At 39.1% G+C, this 25,140-nt stretch overlaps 1 protein-coding gene across 7 annotated transcripts in view; it reads right to left on the bottom strand.

Moving 5' to 3' along the window:
• The window catches only part of TBL1X (transducin beta like 1 X-linked), a 205,561-nt gene that overhangs the window by 51,712 nt on the left and 128,709 nt on the right, over positions 1-25,140 (bottom strand). For 6 of the 7 annotated variants that reach the window (XM_082337750.1, XM_082337748.1, XM_082337752.1 and 3 more), the window contains one exon: positions 4,524-4,631. The exons of the other annotated variant lie outside the window; for it this stretch is intronic. In XM_082337750.1, coding sequence (XP_082193876.1) covers positions 4,524-4,581 — 58 coding nt within the window. In that variant the 5' untranslated portion in view covers positions 4,582-4,631. The remainder of the gene's footprint in view (positions 1-4,523; positions 4,632-25,140) is intronic. 7 annotated transcript variants of the gene reach the window in all.

Genomic DNA, 25,140 nt, shown 5'->3' with positions numbered 1-25,140 from the left:
GGCAGCACATTTTAGATTAAAAGGTACATGAGAGATTTGATTTCCCTTGGTTTTGCCATCCCCCCCCAATTTTCCTTGGAATCCTTATTACTCCCATTGTGTTGAACTGCTCTGACCTTCATTCCAAAAGACAAATAATTATCTGTTTCTCCTTTGGGCAGAGAAAGCAAACCAGGAAAACTCTCTATTCTGAATTCTACACAGTTTTGTAGAAACACAACTCTTCACTCTGAAGAAAACAAAGAGGACTATGTCAGCAGTGAAGATGGCTGCTAGCAAAAGTATGCTTCTCAGGAGTTTGAAGAGGTACAAAACTGAATCAACAAAATTTGGATGCCAGAACTGTGGCTTCTTTGGTAAAGCTTGTTGCACTTTTGTCAATGCACCTGCTTTGCTGGTATAACTACGTCCACCACAGGAGTATTTTGTGTGCTCCTGTCTCCACAGTGGTAGTACACTCGTAGTGTAGACATAACCTAAGCCTGATTTTTGTAACTGAGGCCAACGTTTTCACTTAAAGGTAGTCTTTAAATCAAGACACCTACAAATAAATATAACCTGAATTTTAAAAGTTTGACTTCTGAGATGAACAAAGCTTAGAAGTAGTCAGCACTTTTAAGAATTGGGCCACTTTAAATAGTGCACCAAAAAGCTCATATTCAAAAAGGAGCAAACTGAACATTGTGAGACTTGGCTTTTGGATAGGAAGTAACAATCTTAAACTGAAATTAAACACTTGATTTCTTTATACCTCAAGAAGGGGGGCATTCATGGTCCTCCAGCAGAAGTGACAACGCCTCGCCACCTTAGTGGTGGAATTCCTATACCATCCTATACCCATGGAGCCGAAATGGAAATTATGCCTGACTGTTTTTTTTTTCTGCACATAGATAAGCCCTGAGACAGTCACCTATGTGAAGAGGCAATTATTCATTTACCTATTTTAATGCAGCCAAGCAATTAGAGCCTTAACTTGTCCAAGTCCTGTCTTATACTAGATGGATTTGACTGCACTGCCCCTGGACCAGGCATCTTCTCCAGCCTGCTTCTCCAGCAGCAGGCATCTCAAAGCAGTCTCCCTGGCTGTATTTTTTCTGTTAAACCACATGATCAGTCAGTATAACTCATCAAGTGCCACAACTTACCATTTCATTCCATCTGCAAATGTACTTGAGAATCTTTTTATACTTCCTTCCAGATAACTGATAAAGCTATTGAGCAGTATTATGCCAAGAACAGATTCCTGTGAGTTCCCACTAGAAGCAACCTTTGAGATGAATATTCCCCAACTCTAATCACTTTTCAAGATGTTTCTGTTAGCCCATTTTTAATCCATTTGGTAACCCTGGATTACACTGATTTTAGACACTGTTATTTCATTTTGTTTTTAACCACAGTGTCGACAAGACTAAGTAAATGTCATAAAGTACTCTAAGTGTATTATTGTCAGCACAGCTATCTCTGTCAACTTCATTTGTTATCTTGGAAAAAGCAGTATCAAGTTTGCTTGACAAGATCTATTATCCATAAAAACTTGCTGGCTGGCATTAGGCATGATGTCATCTCTTCATTTTTTGTTGGAGGTATCTAGTTTCAACCTTCCAATGATTTTGCTTGACCTATAGTTACCTGGATCATCTTGTTTAACCTTTAAAAATTCTGGCACAACATTTGCTTTTTCCAGTTCACTGGAACTCCCCTTGGTATGCCAAGATTTGTTAAAAAGCAACAATAATGGTTTAGACAGTTCAACTCTATTAATACTCTCCTGTGCAAGTTTTCTAGTCTGACAGAGAATTGAGGAGGAAACATAATTATTGAATTTTGCTTCTAACTTGAATTTTTGAAGAGCTGAACTTCTGCTAGAATGACCTGCCAGCATTTTCACAATGAAGTGTAAAGCACCCATAAGTATCTTTGGTATAATGTTTCAAATAATCTCCAGTGCTGCTGTGCCTTGCAGCAGCAAAATGCTTGAAATATAGGGACAGCCTGCTTTTTATGTACTTGTTCCACCATATGTATTTCCTTTTGTCATTTCCTCCTACCATTTGCCTACATTTTATGGGAAAGCGTGGAAGTTTTACAAGATAAGATTAAAGGAGAGATACCTGAGAAAAAAAAATTGAACTTTTGTACGGTCTTGTAAGCAACCTTTATGGCTGTGTTTGATATAATTTTTAGAAGCTTTGGGTTCAACTAATGTTAATAAATAATCAATGTAATAACCCTCTTTTCAGCAAACTCCTTAAACTGTAGGGGTTTGAACTTAAACTGTATTTAAACACTAGCACTCTTAAATTTGGCATGCATTATTTCTGAAGCTATTGATTAAACATCTTCCGTCTGCTGTCGCATCTTATGGCATTTATACTAGCAGGTGGAAAGGCAAGATGCTGTATAACAATTTCTGTCTTATTACCCTACTTTATCTGAAAATACAGATATAAAAATTTCTTTGGAAAAAACAATGATGGTATGAAAGAAGATTCAAACTAAATGTAAGAAGCTTTTTAAATAGATTAGTGGATTCCGGATTGGTTATAGCTCTTATTTGCTGAATGGAATTACTAGCAAACTGTCAGCTATATCTCCTAAATCAATACCTAGCATCTAGATTTCAATATGCCCAGTTCGAAGCATATTTGAGTATTTCTTCAAATATTTAACCTCAACTTCTACTCTCTTATATGGGTAAAATACGACAGAACAGTGGAAATACAATGTTTTTGTGAATGCCTTTAGTATGTGTGGATTAAGTAAGAAAAACATTTGGCCTGTTACATAAGAAGATAAGAGCAGTACAACTCGCAATTAATATGAAAACTTGTATGTGAAGTTCTCCCTAAAATGGCAAAAGTGATTGCTTGCTTGTGGGAGATGGGTTACCTAGAAGAACTTTTTCCTGGCATTTGGCTGATACCACCATTCTTGATTGACCTTGTAAAGCCTCCTTCTGAATCATTACCCAACACTAACCCACCTACTGATTTATCAAAAGGAATGAAAAAGGCTGGTTTTCTTCTATCACATCAGGAAAAGTTGCTGTATTAATACACTGTTATCTAGAATCTCCTACAATACAATATAACAACATAAAACAATTTCAGGATTCTTTAGGCTTCAATTATGTCCATCTGCACACCGCTCTAATGTTCAAAAGACCTTTCCAGTGCAGTGCCCAATAGCTTATTTTTAAAAATAAACTTTGTCTGGATGAAATTTTAGTTAGATAGTTCCTATTTTTCTTTCATCTGATTGCATGCCAGAACTAGACTACTTTTTTATAAGCTCCGTTATTAGAGAGAAGAATACAATGTGAGAAGACAGCTACTAACACAGGCCACAACTGGACTCTCAAAGAACAGTTTTAAAAGACCAAATCCTGAAAAAGTATTATAAATCTTCTTCCCAATTTCAGTGGAGATACCTTGCATAGGGGTTTGGATTCCTGGGATTGAAATAGTCTTGGAAATAGAAGAAACAAATCAAAATAATGTAGATAATGAATGCTAGTTATAATGACCAACAGAAGCAGGCTAACCCAGTATCTTCTACCTGCTGGGATTTGGTCCCCTGTCCAAGACACCTCTCAGGTCTGGAGGACTTATTCTAAAACTGGCGTCAAGTCTTCTCACAGGAAGACATGTATTTTTCACAGAATTTTTTTTTTTGTTTCAGCATATAAAACCCCAAATATTTTTAGTCAATTCTACTTTTACCAACCCAGAACATAGGGCCAGTACCAAGTAAACTGGGATTCTAGCGATAAATCCTTTGCCAATGTTTCTCACCTCCCCTATCATCTCTGCACTAACAGAACATTTTCTGTTAGTGAAGAGAACTTCTACTTCTTGCAGTCAAAGAATGGAATCAAGACTATGAAAACAAAACAGACACTAAACTTAAGTTTCAATTTAATTTTTTTTTTTTTGAAGGAAAGACAAAGCTTTCCTTCTAAAAGGAAAAGCCCTGTAAAGACATTATTTTCAGGTATGAAAACAGATAGAGGTGGAAGTGGTACTAAGACAGAGCCACACTGACACTTGTGCAGCCAGTTTACATACATAATTATGAAATTCTAAAACATCAGAGGCTTGCACCCAAATTTCCATTTACAGATAATATAAAACCAATTTAGACAATCCCTCTTTACTTAATAAGTATCTGACAGAACTATTTCAAGTAGCTAAGAAAAAAGATACAAAATCCATGTGCTTTGTGCCTATGCTGCCAAAAATGACTTTGGCTGAGATGATACAACTCGACAAAAAACATTTGTTAACATAATGTTATTTATTTCCTTGTTTTGCCTAACTGCAATGTTTACTTTGTACCTGCGTATGTTTGCACTTTTATTATGTTCAAGACTATGATTTCAAAGAACATGGGTTTGTGCAAGAAATATTTAGTCTATCAGTCTGAAACACTCAACGCAACATTCCTAAAGCAACACCATGTAAAAAGCCAATTTTCCCATTTCATCTATGACCTGAAGTTGTGAGGAAAGACAGGAAATTTACCCGATTCCTGGAGATAGCGATACACCAAGAAATTCACTTCGTCACTGGTTATGCTCATCTTAGCCCAACCTCAATATGATGAGGTTTACGAGAAGTGTGATCCACGCTCTGTTCAAAGGGAAAGAAAAGAACAGGTTTTGTTTTATCTCAATTTAGTATGAAACTTGTTATCAAAATAGAGGTGGGAATTATTAAGATATTTAAAGATCTCATATAGTTATTAGAGCTGTTATGTCCCAATGTGTGGCACCCATTAAATATAGTGAATCAAGTACTCAAGGTGTACTGTACCTTTTATTATAATTAAAGAGCAGTATTTAACATATATGAGAGAGCCAGAGGGAGCATTTCAAATCCTGGAAGCCTTTGCAAATGCCAACTCTTTTATTTCTGTGGCTTTGCTACAGGTTCTTTGGACACTCCTTTTTATTGTGTGAGCATTTTCTTTCCAGAACTGCTGGCAATTACAGTCATGTATAACACAACAAATCATAACCTTTTTGCAGCCCCAAATTTGTAATCTAGTTTTCTGTCTGGTAGTTCATCCACTGAAAAAACAGATTCTTTCCCTACAAAACCATGTTACGAAGAGAACTTAAATAAAGTTCCCATAAAATAGAAACAAATGTAAATTTAAGATGAGATTACAAATTTTATTATGGGGCAGGGGGAGGAGAGAGAGAGAGAAAAAAAGAGAGAGAACGCCATATACCTTGTGCCGACAAGGAATACAAATATCCTGGCATTATATAAAGTTATAATGTCATAATGTCTCTGCTGATTAATGGTGAGCAAGAATTAAACTTCAATTATTCACTTAAGTAATCGTAACCTTTAGGATGACAGTTTTACATTACTATTTTGGGCATATACTCTGATAATAAAAACATTGTTTTTTAAATGATGAATTTGTTTTGAACATTTTCCATTAAATCTTGATGATTCATTTCTGTTTGGGAATCTGACTTAAGTAGTTTGGTTTGAAAAGCCATAAGTACTTCTCAGACGTAAACTTTGCAGCTTTGTCAGCCACACCATACCTATAACTAATCATGTAAAGATTTGGATGCAGAAGCACACGCTATGCTCTCGTTGCGTATTACAAATGAAAGACTGTAGGCGTGTGCCGTTTGTTTCAATTTCCCGTATGTCTCTTCTTGGCAAGCAGAAAGGTCTTTGTTCATCGAAAACCTCTTCAGTAATTCCTGTTGCCTAAAGTAGCACCTGCTACTGCAGGCAATGCTGATCGACTACAAGTTTCCCCTGCTGATGATTTAAACCAGCAGGTCACTCATGACTGTAACAGATGTCTCTGCATATTTATGTAAATGGAGGTCTTTCGAACCCTGGTAAGCCTTTTATTCTCCTGGGCTGCTATATTTCACCAATGGCTCGGATGCTGGTTTTCCATAAGAAACCATAGCTTGCTAATTTGGGAGACATCTTCCTCAAGTATTCCAGTCTTTTTTATTACAGTTTGCACTTCACAGAGAACACGAAGAAACAAAATACTGAAAACCATGCAGTCTCGGTGTGGGGGGGGAAATTTCATCCACTTTGGAAAGGATGATCGCTTTCTGCTAAGATTCTCGATGAGGATAACATCAGCCGTATCCAACACCCAGTTCTGTCACACATGCCATGTATCGCCCTGGGAAGTCGTTTGGTCTCTGTTCTCCTCAATCCCTCATCTGTAAAATGGGCTCGAGTTTCCCTGCCACAGGATCAGGAGACTGGAAGCACTGGTGGCTGTAAGGGCTTTAGTTACCAAGGTTGGTGACTGCAGGCAGTGAAAGCACCACTTTCACTATAGCTTTACACATACTTCTTCCAGATAAACAGCCTTGGTTCTGAATAATTAATAAATCCGCGTGCCTCTTTGTGCATACTCATCACCATACAATGAAGAACAAGACAGACATCCACGGCAACAGTTAAGGCCACTTTCACCCCTGTCTGAGTACCTACAATACCTCCGTATCGCTGCTAAGGCCATGATAACAATAAATCAAGAAACTTTGATAACTGTGGGTTTAAAAAAAAACACCTGACGTAACACTTCTAAAAGCATTTTAAAAATAGCAGTTTCAGTATTTGGTGGTAGGAAAGTTGGTAAAGATGAAACCTCTTACAAAAATTCAGTTTCAGCAATGACGTACTTTGTGGTAAAATGAACTTTATTAAACAAAAAAAATCAAGAAACTACAAATGCTGTTTCTGGATGCATCCTGCTAATTTAAGACATTAACATGGTATTTCCCACATACAGAGGGTTACTTTGGGAAAGGGAAGGGAAGGGAAAGAAGGAGTGTTGTTTTTTGTTTATTTTTCTAAAGATGACTTTTCTTAAATGAATTAAAACCAGAGAAAATCAGCCTGACTGCAAAATAAATTGTCCGACAGCCCCAGAAAAACCTCCACAGCAGCTACCTTTGTATCAGAATCCCAAGCACACCGAGTAGCTGGATTTACAATGCATTTTCCCTGAAGTCAGTCAACAGGAATTACTTTGACATATGTGTCGGATCATATCTTTATACACATTGTTACCATGCCATAAATAACCAGATGATCCCCCCTCATACATTTAAGGTTTCTTCCCTCCCACAGATGCCAGTGCAGCAATTGGGTACACAACTGTAAAGCTTTTACCCGTCCAAAACAATACACAGATCTTGGCTTTGACCCAGAGAAATCTATTCATTAGAAATTTGGCTGAGCTATGAAAGACCATACTCGATTTCATTAACGCTCTTTTTGATTTCCTTTTTCTCCGCAGATAAACATCCCAAATAAAAGAGGCTACAGAAGACATGATGGGGAGGAGAGGAAAGTACTTACCTTTTGATTACCTCCAAGTCTGATTCATAAGGAACAAACAACTAGCCTCCCTCTCAATACAATTTTTTTTTAATGCAGAAATGCAAACTTCCGTAGAAAATCACAGAAACCTTCAGTTATCATTGTGATAGATTTATTTCTGCTAATTGAGGGTCTCCTTTTGTTAGTGGAGATTGGTATTACCTAGATTAATAGTTTTTTAAAAGAAATAAATTATAGCTTAGAAACAATACTGATGTGCCTTTGGAGATATTTTACATTTAAACCAGCAATAACATCTTAATCCTTCACAATGTCAAGAGGATTTACAAAAAGCATTCAAACATGCGTTTGAGCTTTCTTTACTCGCAACGCTTTTTCCTGCTCCTAATTACACATAACAGAAAGTTCTATTTACTTCAATCTCGCCTTAAAAATTTGGGTTGTGATCCTGCAGGTATTTGAGAATGTCCAAACATGTGAGCTGAGCCCACTAACACTTCCCAAAGTATAACGGATCCCAAACATTCAAACCCCACCGGTGGACGGGTTGTCAAGATCATGCAAAATTAAATTTAACGCTTATTTTAAATAAACACTCAACTCTCAGTTCTGCTGGGATAGGTTTGCAGAAATGCTTCCCATACAGAGGTAAAAAGCTGGGTTATTAGCTCAGATACACTACCGTTGTGCTCCTAGGGCTGCTTGGCTTTTGCTGAACTAAGTCGTACAGCTGGAGCTGAGCTGGCTCCAGGGAAGCTAACGCTGCAGCACGCTCCCCTGTGCTCTGGGCAACCAGGACAGCTTATTTCCTGGACTACATCACCGGGCTCGATTTGGCTTTGTGCACCGACATACCACTGTTCTCAAATTAAACCTTCCTGGAGCACTGGGAATCTTACTAATGCGCCACGCAAGTAGCTCTGGAGAAGGCAGCCTTGCGTATAGCTATGGTTCAGCACAGAGCTCGCCAGGTCGACTAAGAATAGTTTATTTACATCCCATCCCCTTACTCAAGGATTGCTCTTCCTTCGTCCTGCATATTTTAGCACTGATGCCATAAATAAGGGAGATCTGGCTGAAGAATTAAGGAAAAATAACTTTTTCGACTTTGAAATAGCATCTAAAGGCACAACGCCTCTGCCTTTCTTCTAAAATATGCTCACAGAGTCCTCCAGGGCCCTGTCCTGCGCTCCAGGCTAACCCTGGGGCAGGGAATGGCCGAGGCTATTTCAGGAAAGGAGTTTACATTTGATACTTGAAGCAGCATTGCCATCCACAGGGACTGGGAGTTACCAGTCAATCTTCCCCTCAGGAAGGCAGAAACAGGCCAGACATTTAGGGAAAACACCTAAACTAAAACCTAAACCTGAAACCTAAATAGGAAGCCGGGCACTTCCCATTTCTGCATCTAGCCCTTCTGACAGAAATTCATCAGTTGGCTGTCTGGCCCTCATCTTACCCCCTGAAGAAATCTGCAAGCTTCAGTCTGCTTTAACTGAGTGCTGAGCAGTCGTCAGCTTCTTGGGAGGATTTTTTGGGGGGGTCATTATTGTTCAATAAATACCCTCCCCTCAAAAAAAACCAATGCCAAACCCACAAATTTTCATTTATCCCCTGGAGGGGTTGCACTATTTCTTTGTATTTGCTTTGGGGGGAAAAAAAGGCAAATAGGAGAGGTTTCACAAAAATGAAAACATTCCAGAAAGTCCAAATATTTAATGTTGTCAAATTGATGCCCTTGCCGCATGGGAACCAGAGTTCACGTACTTGTGCTCCCATTTTCTCATCCAAGATGGCTCCATGCATCAAGCCGCGTCTCTCAGGACCCAGTAGAGTCTCCCCATCTCAGAGGAGAGAATGTGAACACGAGAACTAAAATAGACTCTAGGAAGGCACCGTGACAGCATAGCCAAATCAATGTGTTACTGTTTTGCATATGCTCTGTAGTTTAATGAAAAACAACATTTCCCAAAGCCAGAAGCCGATTCTCACAAAACGAGTCACTTACTTAGCCAATCTCAGTATTTTCTGTTGAAAAATACTTTCATCAGAAACTTTCAATGAGCCCTATGCTTCTGTATTTCTAGGCTGCTCCTTACCACAGAGCCAGAAGAGAGTCAGCAAGCCAGCAGCTCGTCCCCAAAGGCTAACGAGCTCTCCTTGGCCCACACCATTGCATTCTTCAGTCTTGGCTTTTATTGCAGCTGCCTCTTCTCGAGGAGGAACTCCAGTATGCTTCTTTCCCAAAATGCCAAAACCGAACTGCTGGAGAGGAAAAGAGCACACTCGGCCCCCTCTCCCCTCACAGTCTCTCCTGCCATTTCATGAAGCTGAAGAATAAAACATGTCTTCTTTACAAGCATCCTGACAAGGGAATGAGACCATTTAATTCCTGCTGATTACAAGGTACGGAGCACGCATGATGGTTCTTTCCAAACTCCACCTATGCCAGTCACCAAAATAACATCTAGCTCTGTTCAAAATGCAGCTTGTGCACGCACGACTTCTAGACTCCTCCTTTGCAAGGTTTGAACTTGACACCTTGCTTTAAAAAATTTAAACCTAAAATATAAACGGTTGCCCCTTCTGGAGATCATATACTTAAGAACCCAAATCAAGATGTGCTCACAGTAAGACCTGCACCATATCCCCCTGGCCTTTCTTAATGAGGACGCAAATAGTTAACTACCCTCATTCTGTAAATGATCATCATAGGTCATCTGAACTATTTAATGACACAAATGAGGCAATTCAAACCTCTCAGAGCTATTGTTCTAGGCTTTTTACAGATGCTTACAGACTTCTTTGCATCACTTATATTGTTAATATTTTGAAGTTTTCTTCACAAGCACAGTAACAAATTTGTTGTTTTGGGGGAATGAAAGCTGAGATTCTGCAGAACAGGGTACTCTCCTTCGAGAATGGTTATTGTGCGGTACAGTATGCGCTGTCTCTCTTAGACCTCCGTCACCAACATTTATAGCAGCTTAATGGGGACAGGGACCTCAAAGAGAAAAGGCAATAGGCTTTTCAGAAAACCTGCATTACCAAACGTTAAGGCTGGCTCTTCTTTTGCTTTTGTTTTTAAGTCTGTTTATTTACACTGACCTTCTGCTGATTTTAAAAAGGCCACACTAAAGCAGAACAAAGCCAGGGAGCCCCAGCTCATCCGCATTCTCACTGCTGCCTATAAGACCACACTGACGAAATAACAACTGCATCTGTATCTGAGAGCTTCAGGAAAAATGGCACAGATATAAAAAAGGTTTAGCTTGGATCCTGACATGTTAGGGTATCTCATACAATTAATCACTGGACTCAACCATATCAGCGTTCAAAATCTGGTACCAATTGAAGAAAGAGGAGGTAGAAGGAATGACAACTATAGACACGTGGCAGTGATCAACGAACCTGCAATTCTGTCTTTAAGAGGTCACTCTTGATGAATCAAATGCTGTGTGGGCAAATCTGACAAAAATGGGGTTTTCATTTAAATAAAATAAAAACTTTGCTCAGGAAGAACATCAGTTTACTATGCAACACCTATAAAGATGTGCTTTTGAACAGATGAATTCCTCTTTTTTTAAAAGCATAACTGTGCCTACTGTACATACTTTTTAAAAAAATCTGCAATAAATTATTGAAGTGGATGTCCTACCCTGGAAAAGATGTTAACAGAATAATACAGAATCCACTAAAATATCAAAACCTTTAAAAAAAACCCACCAAGAGTCCTAATACTAAAACACCAATAAAAATAGCTTGGCCAATTAAACACTTTGGTGGACAGCGTTGCAGAAAGTTTTATTTCAGCATGAATATTACTTTTTTTTTAAATTATAAATTGCATTTCAAAGTGAAAAGCCATTTGGAACCAAACCCACACCTATTTATTTAAAAAAAAAGGGCAACAAGAGATATTCCAGCAATTTCCAAATACTATTCAAACATTTTTCATTTAATCCAACAATTTCCAGCGCAAAATAACTAATTGTCAGCAAAAGACAAGCCTTTCATCACCAAATTCCCAGCAAACTCTACTTCCTCTATCAAAAGATGCAGAACTGTGCATCAGCTCTTTCATACTTATAAACTCTTAGTTTGATCAGGTTATTTTTCAGTTCTCAGCTGGTTTACTTAATTACACCAGCCTCCAGCATTTCAGTTCTAAGAGTTCAAGTGGATCTTTTCCAGCTCCCTTTGCTGCAGAGTGAAATGGGTTTTCCTGTATTGATCTTTCCTTTTTGGCACTTTGCTAAGGGAAAAAAAAGCAAAGAAAACCAACCGCTCTTCTTAATTAGTGCAATTGTGTTATATCTCTTTTATAGCTTAGTTCTAAGAAGAGGCAATTTCAACTAATTTTTTTCTTTTTTTTTTTTTTTTTTAAATAAACAAAAATAATGTTTATACTAGTATATTGTATAGAAAGCTCCAGGAAGCTAAAAATAAGACTGATGGTAAAGACTGATGATAGTTCTAGAACTTGCAAATTAAATGAAATAAATTGTTTTAAAATTAAAAAAGGAAGGAATTACAAAGGCTTGAGAAATCAAAACACATGATTGGATTTAGTTTGAGAATCAAGATACCTCATCACTTGGAACAACTGAATTCAATTGGGAATGCTGCCACTACACAGAACCAGGATTTTCTTCCTTACATGAGCACAAAATGGTAATTAGGACCAAGTGCGGGACAATAGCATGTACCCACTCATTTCAAACCAATTAGGCCAAAATACACCATCATCTGATTGTGCAGTTACTTGTCTGTGTGTGTGTGTGCATTTCCATGGATGTAATGCAACAAAAAATGTGTTTTAAATCTTACAAGTAGTGCTACATGCTCCAAAAAGTTAAGGAAGATTGCAACTGCTCTACTGGCATTTGCTTTCCTTGAATTTTGGTAAGACGAACAGTGTATTAATACTACCTCAAATTTAACTGTTCCCTTAATTTACCTGGATTTTTACTAAAACCTCAACAAAATCAAAAGGAGCAAACATTAGCATTTACATTTTTCACCCACGCTTCACATTCACAGAGTCCTGAGGTGAAAGGAATATGATGGGATGAGTTCCTGCCAGAACTGGCTGTACTTGTTTCATTTTCTTTCTGTGACCGCAGACGTGAGTAAAATAACAGAGCTGAACTTTTAGAATGAACATCCCCCCAAATATTCAGAATAAAGGACACTTTCTTTTTCAGCTGTTGACAATTTCTCTGACACCTAACAATAAAGATCCACTACAACTTCAACGTGAAGTGTCTGAGTCCCAAGCTTGCCTGTAAGAATGGATGTAGACAGACACCCAACTGTGATGAGACAGGCCAAGGTCCAGTAGATAAAACATTTGAGGTGACACCATGGAGCTTCCAGAAACCTCCAATAAGGCCCCGAGCCACCTGCTGCATGGGCAGCGGGGGTTAGCAGGCATGATGCCCATTTTAAATGAGGCAATGCCACAGCAAGGAACACAAGAGTGATGGGCCTGGATGGACAAGTGAGAGACAGCCTGAAGGCCTTGCCCGAAAGATGAATACCTGAATAAGGCTTTTTCGATTATTTCTGATTTTTACCCTGCAACTTTGCTGTTTAAAATGATGCAACTCTGGTAGCAGTGGCCAAAATCCTGATTTTTCCCAAAACGTCTGAGCGCTTTAATTAGGCTGCAGAATCGGGTTGTGTCTTGCCTGCGCACCTTACTTTTGAAGACCTAGATAAGGATAAAACATCCACATGTGGCTTTTACCATGTTCCTTACATAAATTACTTCCTATACCACCCTGAGGGTGAACCCTCATTTTAAAAACCACACCGCTATCACCTTACTGGTTGTAATGGTATTAGTGCCAGCTACAGCAGCAGCTATCTCCACTACCCAACACGCTACGGACAGGCATGGCAGGCGTGTCACACGAACACCGCGACACCAGAGAGGTGATGCGCTGTAAGCGTAAAGGGGTTTGAAATCTTTCCACATCCAGAATCTCCTATTTTGGTCCTTTGCCCCAGAGTTGTGGGGCGCTGGAAATGGTCTCCAGGCAAGGGGCAGCCACATGAAGAAGCAGCGACGCCATGCAGAAAGGCCTGTTTGTCCACATACCTGTAGGTTTGTCTGTTACTCCTTCTCTCGCACAAGGCCCAGATATTCAGTAAAACCTGTGTTTCAATTCCATGTACATTTGAATTTCATGCTATTTTAGTATCTTTTAGGACAGCTTGACACAGGTGCAGTTAGAGAAAGACTACATGTGAAAGCCATTCTGGTACTGTCTCATGACAATACCTATAACTTGCGTGACAAAACCAACCCTTGGACTGAGCAAAGCTCTACATATACGATGACATAAAACAACAGGAGTCTGTGCTGGGCTAAAAAACCTACATTTTTTTAGCCATGCAGGCTGGCCCCGCGCGGCTGCAGAGCCCTAGAAGCAGTGGACAGGAGAAGCACCAGCGCTGCTCGTCGCAGGTGTGACAAGGACAGGCGCATCCCTGACCCCTCACCAGCTGGGGCCGCGTGGCCGCCCAGCGAGCGGAGCCACGCTAAGGATCTGCGAAGGTCTCGAGACCAGCCGGGACCGCGGCAGCCCGGCCAGTTCACGTCTGGATGGCCTCAGGCAAAGGGAATGTGCAGCGACGTCATTAAGGGGGTGGGGTTTTATTAGTTTCTGCTAATAAGCTTAGCAGATGTTACAGGGAACAGTTTAATGTTTTTTTTCCATCATTTATAACTTTATTTTTAATTTTTCCCTCAGAGCAAGCAAAGGCAGTAGATCTTACCACATATTTCAACCTTAACTTGTTTTCCCTCTGGGATTGTTAAAAAGTATAGCTGAGAATTTTCTTTATTTTTATTATTATTATTGTACAAAGGGAAAAAATACTTTTCGCATTTGCCTATAATTCCAAAATAGCTGAAAGGATTATACTCTGAGTTAAAGAGGAAAAAATACTTTTCAGACACACAACATGGAAAATTTCACCCCCCAAAACAAGTATTTTGTAAATTTTAGAATATGTGAAAACAAAGAATTATAATGGAAACTATTTCAAACTTTTATTATGGCAGATCCTATTATAAACTATTTATAAAGACATTAACTATGGCTATAAATACTTAATGTTTTCTCTTGAATAATCCTAAGAGAATGTCAATGTTAAATGCTGGAAGGACAAAGATTATATAGGGTAGTGCAAAGGAACCACAGGAAAATAAATACACAAATTCAGGATATTTCACTGCTGTGTATTTCTACCTCCAACATTTAGCTCTTACTGGAAATCTGTTGGCATTATTGTGGTTTTATTGGGGTTTTTTTGTTTGTTTGTTTGTTTGTTTTTTTGTTTCTCGTTTTGTTTTGGTTTGTTTTTTTTAACACAAGCTTCACTAGGTTTACTCCTGGCTTATATTGGTTTGAGCCCTGGAGAAGGGTCACTAAATGCCTCCATTTTTATGGAAGGTATAATACTGCTTTCCTTGTTGGAAGGTGGAGGGGGAAGGAAGAAGGATGGAGAGATATAATTTGCTTTCAAAGGATGCCTGCAGAAACTTCTAAGTAACCACCGAAGTAAAAGCTTATTTCTAAGTTACTTTTCTGCAGTCACATTGCTAAATATTTCATAGAGAAACTTCCCATAAAAATCAATACAAAGAATTAAGACTGAGAAATCTCCGTCTTATGAAAACCACCTCAAGCGCCAACTTCAGATACTGTTTTTTCTTTATTTCTTTTAACTTTTCCTCTATATGCTCTATATCCAGACTGCAAAGAGCAAAGAATAATTCATGCACAGCATATCCAGTAGTATAATTCAAGTTGTACAACACTATCACATGTATTATCTGCCTTTTCATCCATCCTCCTTCCTTTGCATGCTGTAATTGGCCATTGGGGTGAGGCCGTTTCTCTGTCATTTTAAGGTTTCCTGGCTTTCTGTCTTACTGGTAAGACCAGTGGACTAGTTTGTGCTTCTCCTCTTTAGCTGGAGGGCGTTTGCCCGTTTTTACAAACACATCACCAGCCATGTATGGAGGTACCAAATGTACAAAGGTTTCTTCCCCTCCCAGTCTTCTATCAATTTTTGGTACATTTCAATATGGTATTTTGCGGTTTCCTCCAGTCTAGGGATAGCAGGAGACTTAAGCAGCAGCACTTTGTAAGGTTTGTGTATTCAGATAGTATTTTAAGAGTGACTTGGCAGTCCTTACTCGATATTTTTTTTTCCATTTGTAGATGGGTGAAGAATGTACAACACAGAAAGACAAAGCATCACATTTCTGGTGGCAACATCATGGAGGCCTACACAGCCCTAATATAAATAGCAAAGTCTATAGATTAAAAGGCAACACTTTTTAACCTACTTTTTAAAAAAGCTAAATAGCCTAGAAACTAAGATGAACTCAAAAATCCTTGGGGAGTCAGAGACAGACATGACATAATCTAAGTTTTTCATAAAAAAATTTCAGCTGAATACTTCTCAGGAAGGATTTTAATATATTATGACACAGTTATTAGTTAGCTCAGATTAAATAAAAAAGCACTCCCTGCTTTAAAAAATCAAGATCTAGAGAACTGAAGCCTTAAATCCATACATATAGGGTCTGAGAAGCTTTTAAAGGTTTTAATGCCTAGACAAGAATTGTTTCATCAGAGAATAAAAGGTCCTAAGTTTTTGGCTTTCCCTCCAAGAAGGACTCTAGGGAAGCTAGAGGTGATCAGAAGGGTTGAAGTTGATGTCAATCATATGTTTGCTATTACAAAAATATTATAAAAGCCACTGAACATTAGTAGGATTTTGGGTGCCTAAAGGCTTGAGGGTTACAGGCTGGAAGGGACCTCAGGAGGTCTCTAGTCCAATCTGCTGCCCAAAGCAGGGCCAGCTCTGGGGTCAGACCAGGCTGCTCAGGGCTTGGACCAGTTGGGGCTTGAAACCCTCCAAGGACAGAGATGGCACAGCCTCCCAGGCCGACCTGCTCCACTGCCTCCCTCTCCATGGGAGCACATAGGAAAATGTTTCTCTTTATACCCAGCCTGAACCTGTTGCAACTTGTACCTCTTGTCTCTCACCCTCCCGCCCTGCACCGCTGTGAGGAGCCCAACTCTGCCTCCTCAGTGATCCCTTGTAGGTGCTGGGGGGCTGTTCGGTACCCCTGAAGCCATCCCTTCTTCAGGCTGTCCCATCTCCCCCAGCCCCTCCTCACAGGGCAAGTGCTTCTGCCCCACCGCTTTAGGGTCCTCCCAAGCTCCCTCCAGTTTGTCCACATCGTTCCTGTGTCCGGTCCCAAAACCAGATGCAGTATCTAGATGTGGTCTGACGAGTGCCACATAGCGGGGGACAATCCCTTCCCTTGATCGACTGGCTGCGCTCTGGCTCATACAGCCCAGAGTATTTGTTTCTTCTAGTTCACGCAGAGAGAAATTACACTAGCGTTATAAAGACGCAAAACCTCCATGTGGCTTTAAAATGAACATCAGTATTGGTGTTAATTGAAAGGAAGTAATTTTTCCAAATTGGAACAGTCTCACTCATTGTCCTCTTTACTAATTTTGTTTGGAAAAAGAATTTGGATCTGAAAAATACTTGCAGGAAGGTAGATTGGGTAACTCTCCAGACTGTCATGCCTACAGGATCTTCTAAAGACACTGTAACCGAGTGAGTATTTTAGTCATCCAGCTCCTGGAACATAATTCTCAAAGGCTAGTTAGCTATGAAATTCCCTCTACACGGAATGGGGAAAGTTATGTGCCTGTTTCAAAGATTTATGTGTTTTCCTGTAGCTGTGGATTAGACACTTGTCTGAGACTGGGATTCATTGCTTCAAGTTTCCCCTCCAAATCTAGGCTCCAATTTGTATCTTTGGCTGTAGAGAACTGACGCAGTATTAAAAAAAAAAAAAAAAAAAAAAAAAGGAGAAAGGTGGCAGTGGAAGTGGTATAATAGATTTAAGAGACTGAAGTATTCATGTAAGAATTAGCAGGTTCAAACTTGCATTTTCCAGCTCCCAGGAAAGCACACTTCACACCTGGTTACAGGCTGCTGAAACGAAAACTCTGTGGAGCAAAGAATGTGAGACTCACAAGTCAGAAGGATGGGGAAAGAAACAAGAGATCTGTAACCCCTCTTAATGATCCCTTGCTTATTGCAGGTATCTTGCAGCTGAATCATGAACCATATACGTTTCAATTTTTTCAGCATCAATGAAAAATATGCATAGTAAGTATGAGCATTCTTGTATTGTTTACTCAAAGATGAATTTTCATTAATTTTTTCACTCTTCACTATTTTTTACATATGTTTTACATTACCTTATTAAGGGAAGGTAATTTTGGTCTCTCTTATTTCTACGAAACTCAAGAGACTTTGTAGTATTATGCAAGGAGCAGACATCAACACCTATATTTAAGTATGACACATTATAAGCTTATATTATCACTTATAATTTGACTCCATTTTAACTATTTGGACTGTAAAGCTCCACGGTGAGCGTTTGCCTCAGGTGAAATTTTTTCTGGAAGGCATAAGCAAAAATAGTTCAGTCGTTTCATAGCGAAGGTGGGGAAAACCCAGTTTTGCCGATATTTATACAGCTGTTTCAATGAGAATCTCTAGTGCTTCCACACTTCGGAGCAGGGACTTGATGTTTGGCAGAGAGGTTGCTCTCGTGGCAAAGTGCCTTTTCCGTCACAGTGAAAATCCGCACAAATTTGACTAAAAAAACCCTCCTGAAAATACTACTTGTATACGCTCTGCACAGGTTTGTTAGAGGCCCGTAATTGAATTACCAAAATATTTTCCTTGCATTAACTTTGCTTCCTACTGAGACAACAGGAGCTCAGAGTCTTTTTACACAGGGGAAAGCAGACACGTGCTGATGCAGAAGAAAGGGTGAGGGACGGGACAGGGACTGGGAAAGGCGGAGGGCATCATGGCTATGGGCTGATGGACCACTGAGCTGGTAGTCTCACGTGTCTCATCTCTCTCCAGATAGTAGAGAATACTTTTTCTTCCCAACAAGTATTTCAGAGGAAAAAACTATTAAAGCCAAAATATAACACTGATTTTGAAATTTCTCTGCTGTCCTTCATACTAATTTTTATCAGTAGTTTATTCCTGTACATTTAGACTGTGTGATCTTTAATGCCTTGTAGCTGTATTTATGAACATCTTACTCTTATTATTTTTATGAGCTAAAGATTTTTCCCCCAAGCATTCAATTATGAGACTTAGCTAGTTTAGGGAATTATAAAAAAAAAATTGAGAGAGTATAATTTTTTTTCAACAGAAAGTAGATGGTATTTTTTTCCTCTCCCATTTGTTTTTTCTCCGTTAAGAACAGGCTTAAATAGCATAGCTGTTTGCTTATAAGGACCTGTATTTTACTTTGGTCAAATTTAATTTGAAAATTGCAGAAATTTTTAGCTCTTTATAAACTGCTAATATTTAGTCAACTCCTTTGAATACCAGAAATGCACACAAACACACACTGTTTAATGCATGCTCATTCTCAGGGACTGGATTCAAAGACAGAAAAGCAACAAAACTTCTTGTCAATGCCACTTTTAAAATGCTGCGTTTTGAGGAGGTCATTTTTAAGTCTTTTTAGCTGTCACCGAGCAATATTTTGGTACTATAAACTAGACAAAAGGCGATCAAATAAAATGCATCAGTGAAGAGCCATCACTTAAATTTTTATTCACTACCAACTCGTACAGAGCTGATCTGGAGCTTAAGAGAAGGGATATTCTAAACCCTACCGTCTGCAAAGGAAGCAAAGATTTACTCGTAAGACTTTCATGATGATGCAAAATATGATTCTTTTCTCTCCTTTATTAATAGGAGCCTTAAAATTTAACCTGATGTTTAAGAATGTTTACAGCCCCCCAGGTCCAAAAGACATTTTCCCCCACCAAATACACTGATGCAGATGACCCTTCTTCCAATCAAATATCTTGTGAAAGAAAGCTTAAAGAGAGGAAAAGGTTTGACCAATTCTACATTTCATACTAATACATCACTGTTATCTGATACGTCAATAGCTTTTTGTTCTCTTTAAGAAAAGGAAAAAGTACTATCAAAGATATTTTGTAAAGAAATTTTACTTTTTAGCTGCTGATACTTTAAATCCAGACCTATGCGCAAGTCTTCCACAATAATTAAAAATTGTAAAATACTCTGTAAGACATGTGGTCACTAAGATGCAATGCATATCTACTTATATTAAATGAAGCCCTTAAAATTGTTTTACTTTATGTGAGCTAACCAGTAAGAGGATAATAGCACGTCTCTTCTTTTTTTAACTTAAACGCTCAGCTTCCTTATTTTAAGACCTGACATGGGCACACCCATACAGCACTTATCATACACCCAGAATCAAGCAACTTAGGCTTTTTGTTGGGGTGGTGGTGGGGAATAATTTAGACACATCTCACTGACAAAGAAAAGCAGTTATTATTAGTAATAAAATTTGCATTCCTTTTGGAAGGATTACAATACAAAAAGCAGAAAAATAAATTAAAACACATTATGGGGCGTTTTTATACAATCAATAATGGTAACAATAGTCTAAGAAAAGCATAGTTTTATGCACATGCAAATGCCAATTTTGACATAGAGAGATGGATATTCTACCTCAGGAGTTAACAGTGTCACCATTAATGACTTTTTATGGCTCTGTATTTTCAAAGTGCTCTTAAAACATTAACTAATACACCTTAAATGTTTCTGTGTAGGTTTTGGTGTTACACAGAGCTTCTCAGGCTCTCATCAGATGTCAGCAATGGTTTAACCATTATGGTCATAAGTCACCACATCCATTCTCTTCCAAAGTGAAGGACCATAGTGCATCTGTGACGAACATAAATGTAAAGCACATGTTTCGCAAATTCACGTCTAACCTCTCTGATGATGTCAACTGTTAGTAACAAGCACAAAACTATTTCTACTGTTTCTCAAAAAGCAAAACTAACCACAGTCTTTCTACTTCCACCTCAAGTTATACCGTAACATAACCTGTCAATAATGTTACTATGTAAGAATGGCTCTTAAGAGACTTTGAGTAATCCTTCTGACGCAACATATTAAAAAAAGATCAGAAACATTCACCCATGTGTCAGCTGTTCACTTGCCCCCCGAGTCCTACTTTAACATAGCTTTCAGCTCCTGATGATTCTGTCTGCCATTATCAGCAACAGCAACCAGCAGAGCTGCATCCATCCTCACCGGTGACCTTCCACGAAGCACCTCTTAATTAGTGCAGGGGCTGGCCGACATGCTCTGGGTGAAGGTTCAAGTGCTGGATCATCTCCAGATGACTGATCTCTCAACTGAGTTGCATATTTTTTACTATAAAAATCAAGGAGAGGTGGAGGAAAGAGAAGCCTGGGGACAAGAAGTCAAATAAATTTCTACCAGTGTGGAGGCAGAAGTAAATAACAAATAAATCACCGATTTAAAAACGTTTTTAATGAATCAAACAGCCCTGTGAATGCACGCACAGTGTTGTTACTTCATCACTAAATATGGTCCAGTTCCTTATATCCTTGAATCTGTAAAATATTCTGTAAGAAATATAGAGCAACTAAGATGCAATGGATACCTATTAATATTAAATGAAACCCTTAAAATTGTTCTACTTCATGTGAGCTAACCAGTGAGAGAATAATAGCATGTCTCAACACACCAACTCTTATAATCACTTTTCTAAATAAATACTCCATTGCAGCAGCTTTACGTTTAAATTGGGGCAATTGGTTTATCTAAAGTGAAATGCACAACTTCTATTTAAATTTTTAATAAGGATCCTTTTTGCTTATAAGGACACTTTCATTTAAATTTTGTGCTCAGGCGAAGTAATTTAAAACCAAGTTGCTAGAATGCCTATGACGTGAAGCTGAAGGGGTAAACCATTTACACTTGATGCCTACAATCACTAATCCATAGGACATAGAACCATATAACACACAAATTACCACAGCGACATAGCACCTGATGAAGTCACCTTACAACGGGTGATTGTTAAAATTAAAGTTGCAAAGGCTACTAACTGCTATGGCCTCTCCTGCCACCAGTTGCTGAAGCAGTCGCCTTTTCTTCTGCAAAGGCAAACCCATTCTCCGAGCTTCTCTCTGGAACCAGCCAGCTGAGCCAGAGAAGAGGCATCATGAACTTCCGCGTGTGGCAAGGTCTGAGCAGAGTTTGAACCGTGGGGCTTAAATTCAGGGGACGGATGGCAAACTGCATGGTGAGAGAGCCGATGGGTAGGACCGCATACAGGTATCTGGGGGCGTGGAAGAGATGTTTCAGTGAAAGGGCAACGACGCACGCACAGTGAAGGAGGAGGAGGCGGCTGCCAAGTTGCGGGAAGCAGCCTAGTGAGAGCCGTGACAGGCGAGAGTGCCAGCTGAAGCGAGGCTCCATTCCGAGAGCAAAGAAACTGTTTCCTATTTAAATTCCTGCTGTTTAATTTCACCCTCTAATGGCATTTAGGAAACACCATTTACTTTGATTACAGGTGAAGTTATAAAACAGAAAAGCTGCACAACTGCTTCTGCCTCAAGTCTGTATTCCAAAGATTTCACAACTCCTGAAACACCCACACCACGTTCCCCCACTGAAACCACTCGACGGTGCTCAAAAAACCTGGAAAAAAACCCAACCTTAATTTCCCCCTCCCCCCAAGATCACACATGAAAAAAGACTTGTATTCAGCAAGTGGAATAAATGGGTTTCACACTAACAGAACTGGTGCCTGTAACTATACCTCCAATGTAAAATGACATTTTAATCATTTCAAGAAATCATCCATATTCTTTAGGTATAAGCAGGATACTTGCTCATGCCACTTTCAGAAGTAAGGGATTACACACAGAAGAATGGAAAACTATATTGTAAGTAAATATTCCTGAGGCAGGATCTGAAATATTACTAATATTAGATGTGAATACACTATTCTGAAGACTGTCTTCATTCAGATATAAGGTCAAACTATTTGCACGAAGAAAGAACATGGTCTTGCACATTATTCTTGCACCTCTCGAAAAAGAGGAAAAAAGTTCCTTGTGGTACCGAGTATATATCCCCTATGTTCTTCCACGTTTGAAAGAAGTGTATCATTCCTCCTTATAAAATTATAACATAAAAAAACCACACAGGAGACCAAAGAGCTGCAAGTACAGCTCCAATCTTGTGTTAATTCAGAAATCAAACTCCCTCTGAATTCCCCGGCTGTTCCTATTTCCCATACATCAGCTTAAATTTTGGCTGAATCTGGGGCAAGCCAACCAGCTGGCCAACTGGAGTGGTGATGGTAGGGAACAGTTTACAGACAAAATTTGCTGTTGCAGGTACTGGGGACACAATGGCGTGGACCTGTTCAATCTCCGATCTCAATCCAAGTTCAGCCATAAGTGTGAAAGATAACACAGATGTAGTTAGTTTTTACTCAATTAACATGGCACATCAGACCTTCTTACCTGTACACACCACTCTTCGAGCAGGTAATATAAATAAGCGACAGAATGAGCCATTAGAGGACTCACAAGCTATTTAATAGAATAGCAACCAGGTCCTTCACACTAGTACTTTCTCTTCAATATAAAATGGCAGTTCTGAAGTCACAAATGTATGGTGATAATTAGATGCTCAGTGTTAAACAAACCAGATCAGGCAGGTGGTTTGCAACTATTCTCTTAATAGCATCTCTTAGGCGTCCTGACAGCATCTAAAATAGTGCCTGGACTGCCTGACGTGGCTGGAGAACCTCAATAGCTTTATCTAGCATATCCATTAACCATAAAAACTGGAAGACAGACTTGTCACAGGTTACAGTGTTCAGGTTAAGGACTGCAGCAGAAGTCATTTAGGTATGACATCTCATTAAAATTGTGCTCAAAAGCTGCTATTGTATCACCTGTGACAAGGAAATGCTTGTCGGAAAACCAGTCATTAATATCTCTAATTTTTCTCCTGGATGGAAAGCCTGCAATTGAGTTTCACTGTTTATGGCTATTCCTGTTGGTTTAGAATCATTCCTTCTAGATTGGGCTTTAAAAAAAAAAAAAAAAAAGTCTGGCCAATGTTACCTACATTTAAGTCGTATGTACTGCAATCCCTGTAGTTCAATTAAAAAATTTCAGTCTTGCTTTATAAACCATCTTCACATGAGAACATAACATAAACCATTTGCAAGATGGCTGAATAAAGCTGACTGGCGTGTGACAGAATGTAGTAACTTGTATGACAAATCTGATATAACTTCATTTAAAAACTTTAAAAAAAAACCTTTTAAAAGTTTAAAAACTTTTTAAAAAATTCTTTAGATGTGAGTTAAGTTCTACTATCGCTCTCAATCTGTTTCAGAAATACCAAACCTGAAACCTTAAAATATTAAGAAGAATCTTAACATTTCCACTGCCTGCACTCAACCACTTCAGTTCACACGGACTCCTTCAGGGCATTCAGAAACCGTGTGGTCCGAAGTCTCCTTGTGGATTTTGTTCCATGAGACACCAGGCCATTCCCAAGGATGAAAAGGAGCCTGGTTATTTCCCAACAAGCTTGACATTGTTTTGCCATTTCCTGAATGAGCATATCAGTCCTTGGCCACCACACAAATCATCTAGTCAGGACAGGCTATTTTTATAGTTCCCAGATGGTCTTTATGTACTTTCATGCATGACATGAGCTTTGCAGGATACAACCACTCTGGCGACCTTGGTACATGTGAAACTCTTCTCTCCACGCAAAGAAAGGTAGGAGCTGTGTCGTGCACATGGGTACATCTATTTATAGTTATGTCATGCACTTCAGCTAGCACTGCATCGTTTTATTTTCAATGTACCTTGGCATTTGTCATTGGCTGGAGTTCAATTTGTGTCATAAAAAATATATTGTCTCCAGTTTCAGTTCATTCTAGTTATCTGCTGCTTCCAAAGGGAAATCTGACAAGCCATTTGCATTCAGGAGTCAATTGGTACTTCTGACCCCAGCTCCACATTTTGACAGCAAACACTCAGCAATATGACCCATTTCTGCAATTATATTGGAGATACTATTGATATTCAACGCTGCTGAATAAACCCTTCCAAAAGATTCCCTTGAGGCTGTCTTCACATAGCCTTGGAACTAGTAAGAAAAAAAGTCCAGATTCAAATATTTTGACCTCACCATTATTAAAACTATATGATTGAAACATAACAACCAACAACCTCTAGGAAACCCAACAGAAACCATGCCAGGAATTACAGTCCTTTCTGAGGATAACCAGTTATTCATATAGATTGCTGCTTAACAAAATGGGTAATTTACCACCGGTACAGTAATTCACGTAAACGGACATAAATGGTGTTAGTCCATGCAATAAACCAACAATTTTGATGCGGTCAAGATGCTCACAGCCTCTGAAGGCTCCTTCCACACTACTGAGACCCTAAGGCACAGCAAAGCATGACTGTAGTTTGGGAGGCCACAGAGAGGGTGAAGCCCATTGTACAAAAGTAGAGATGACTGTTTCTCTGCCCAAGAATATTAGTTATGGGGGAAGAATTTGAAAAGTGTCCCTGGTGCTTCAGCTGCCCTTTTTGGCTCATTACTGTGTAGCTCCAGGCCATAACTGAAACCAAACTACACATCAATGAGGGGTATTGACACATGACAGAAAAGGCTCGCGGACTTGGACTTGTAAATAAGACAGCAAATAACGACTTTGTAAGACAACTATTCCGGGCACTTGCTAGACTGGTTTTCATATTCTGCTCCACTTCTGGGCACTACATCAACTCACAACAAC

The sequence above is a fragment of the Platalea leucorodia genome (assembly GCF_965183815.1).
Source record: "Platalea leucorodia genome assembly, chromosome: 2".
Taxonomy (NCBI): domain Eukaryota; kingdom Metazoa; phylum Chordata; class Aves; order Pelecaniformes; family Threskiornithidae; genus Platalea; species Platalea leucorodia.
The sequence above is the reverse complement of the archived record's forward strand: the minus strand, read 5'-3'. Positions and strand labels throughout refer to the sequence as shown.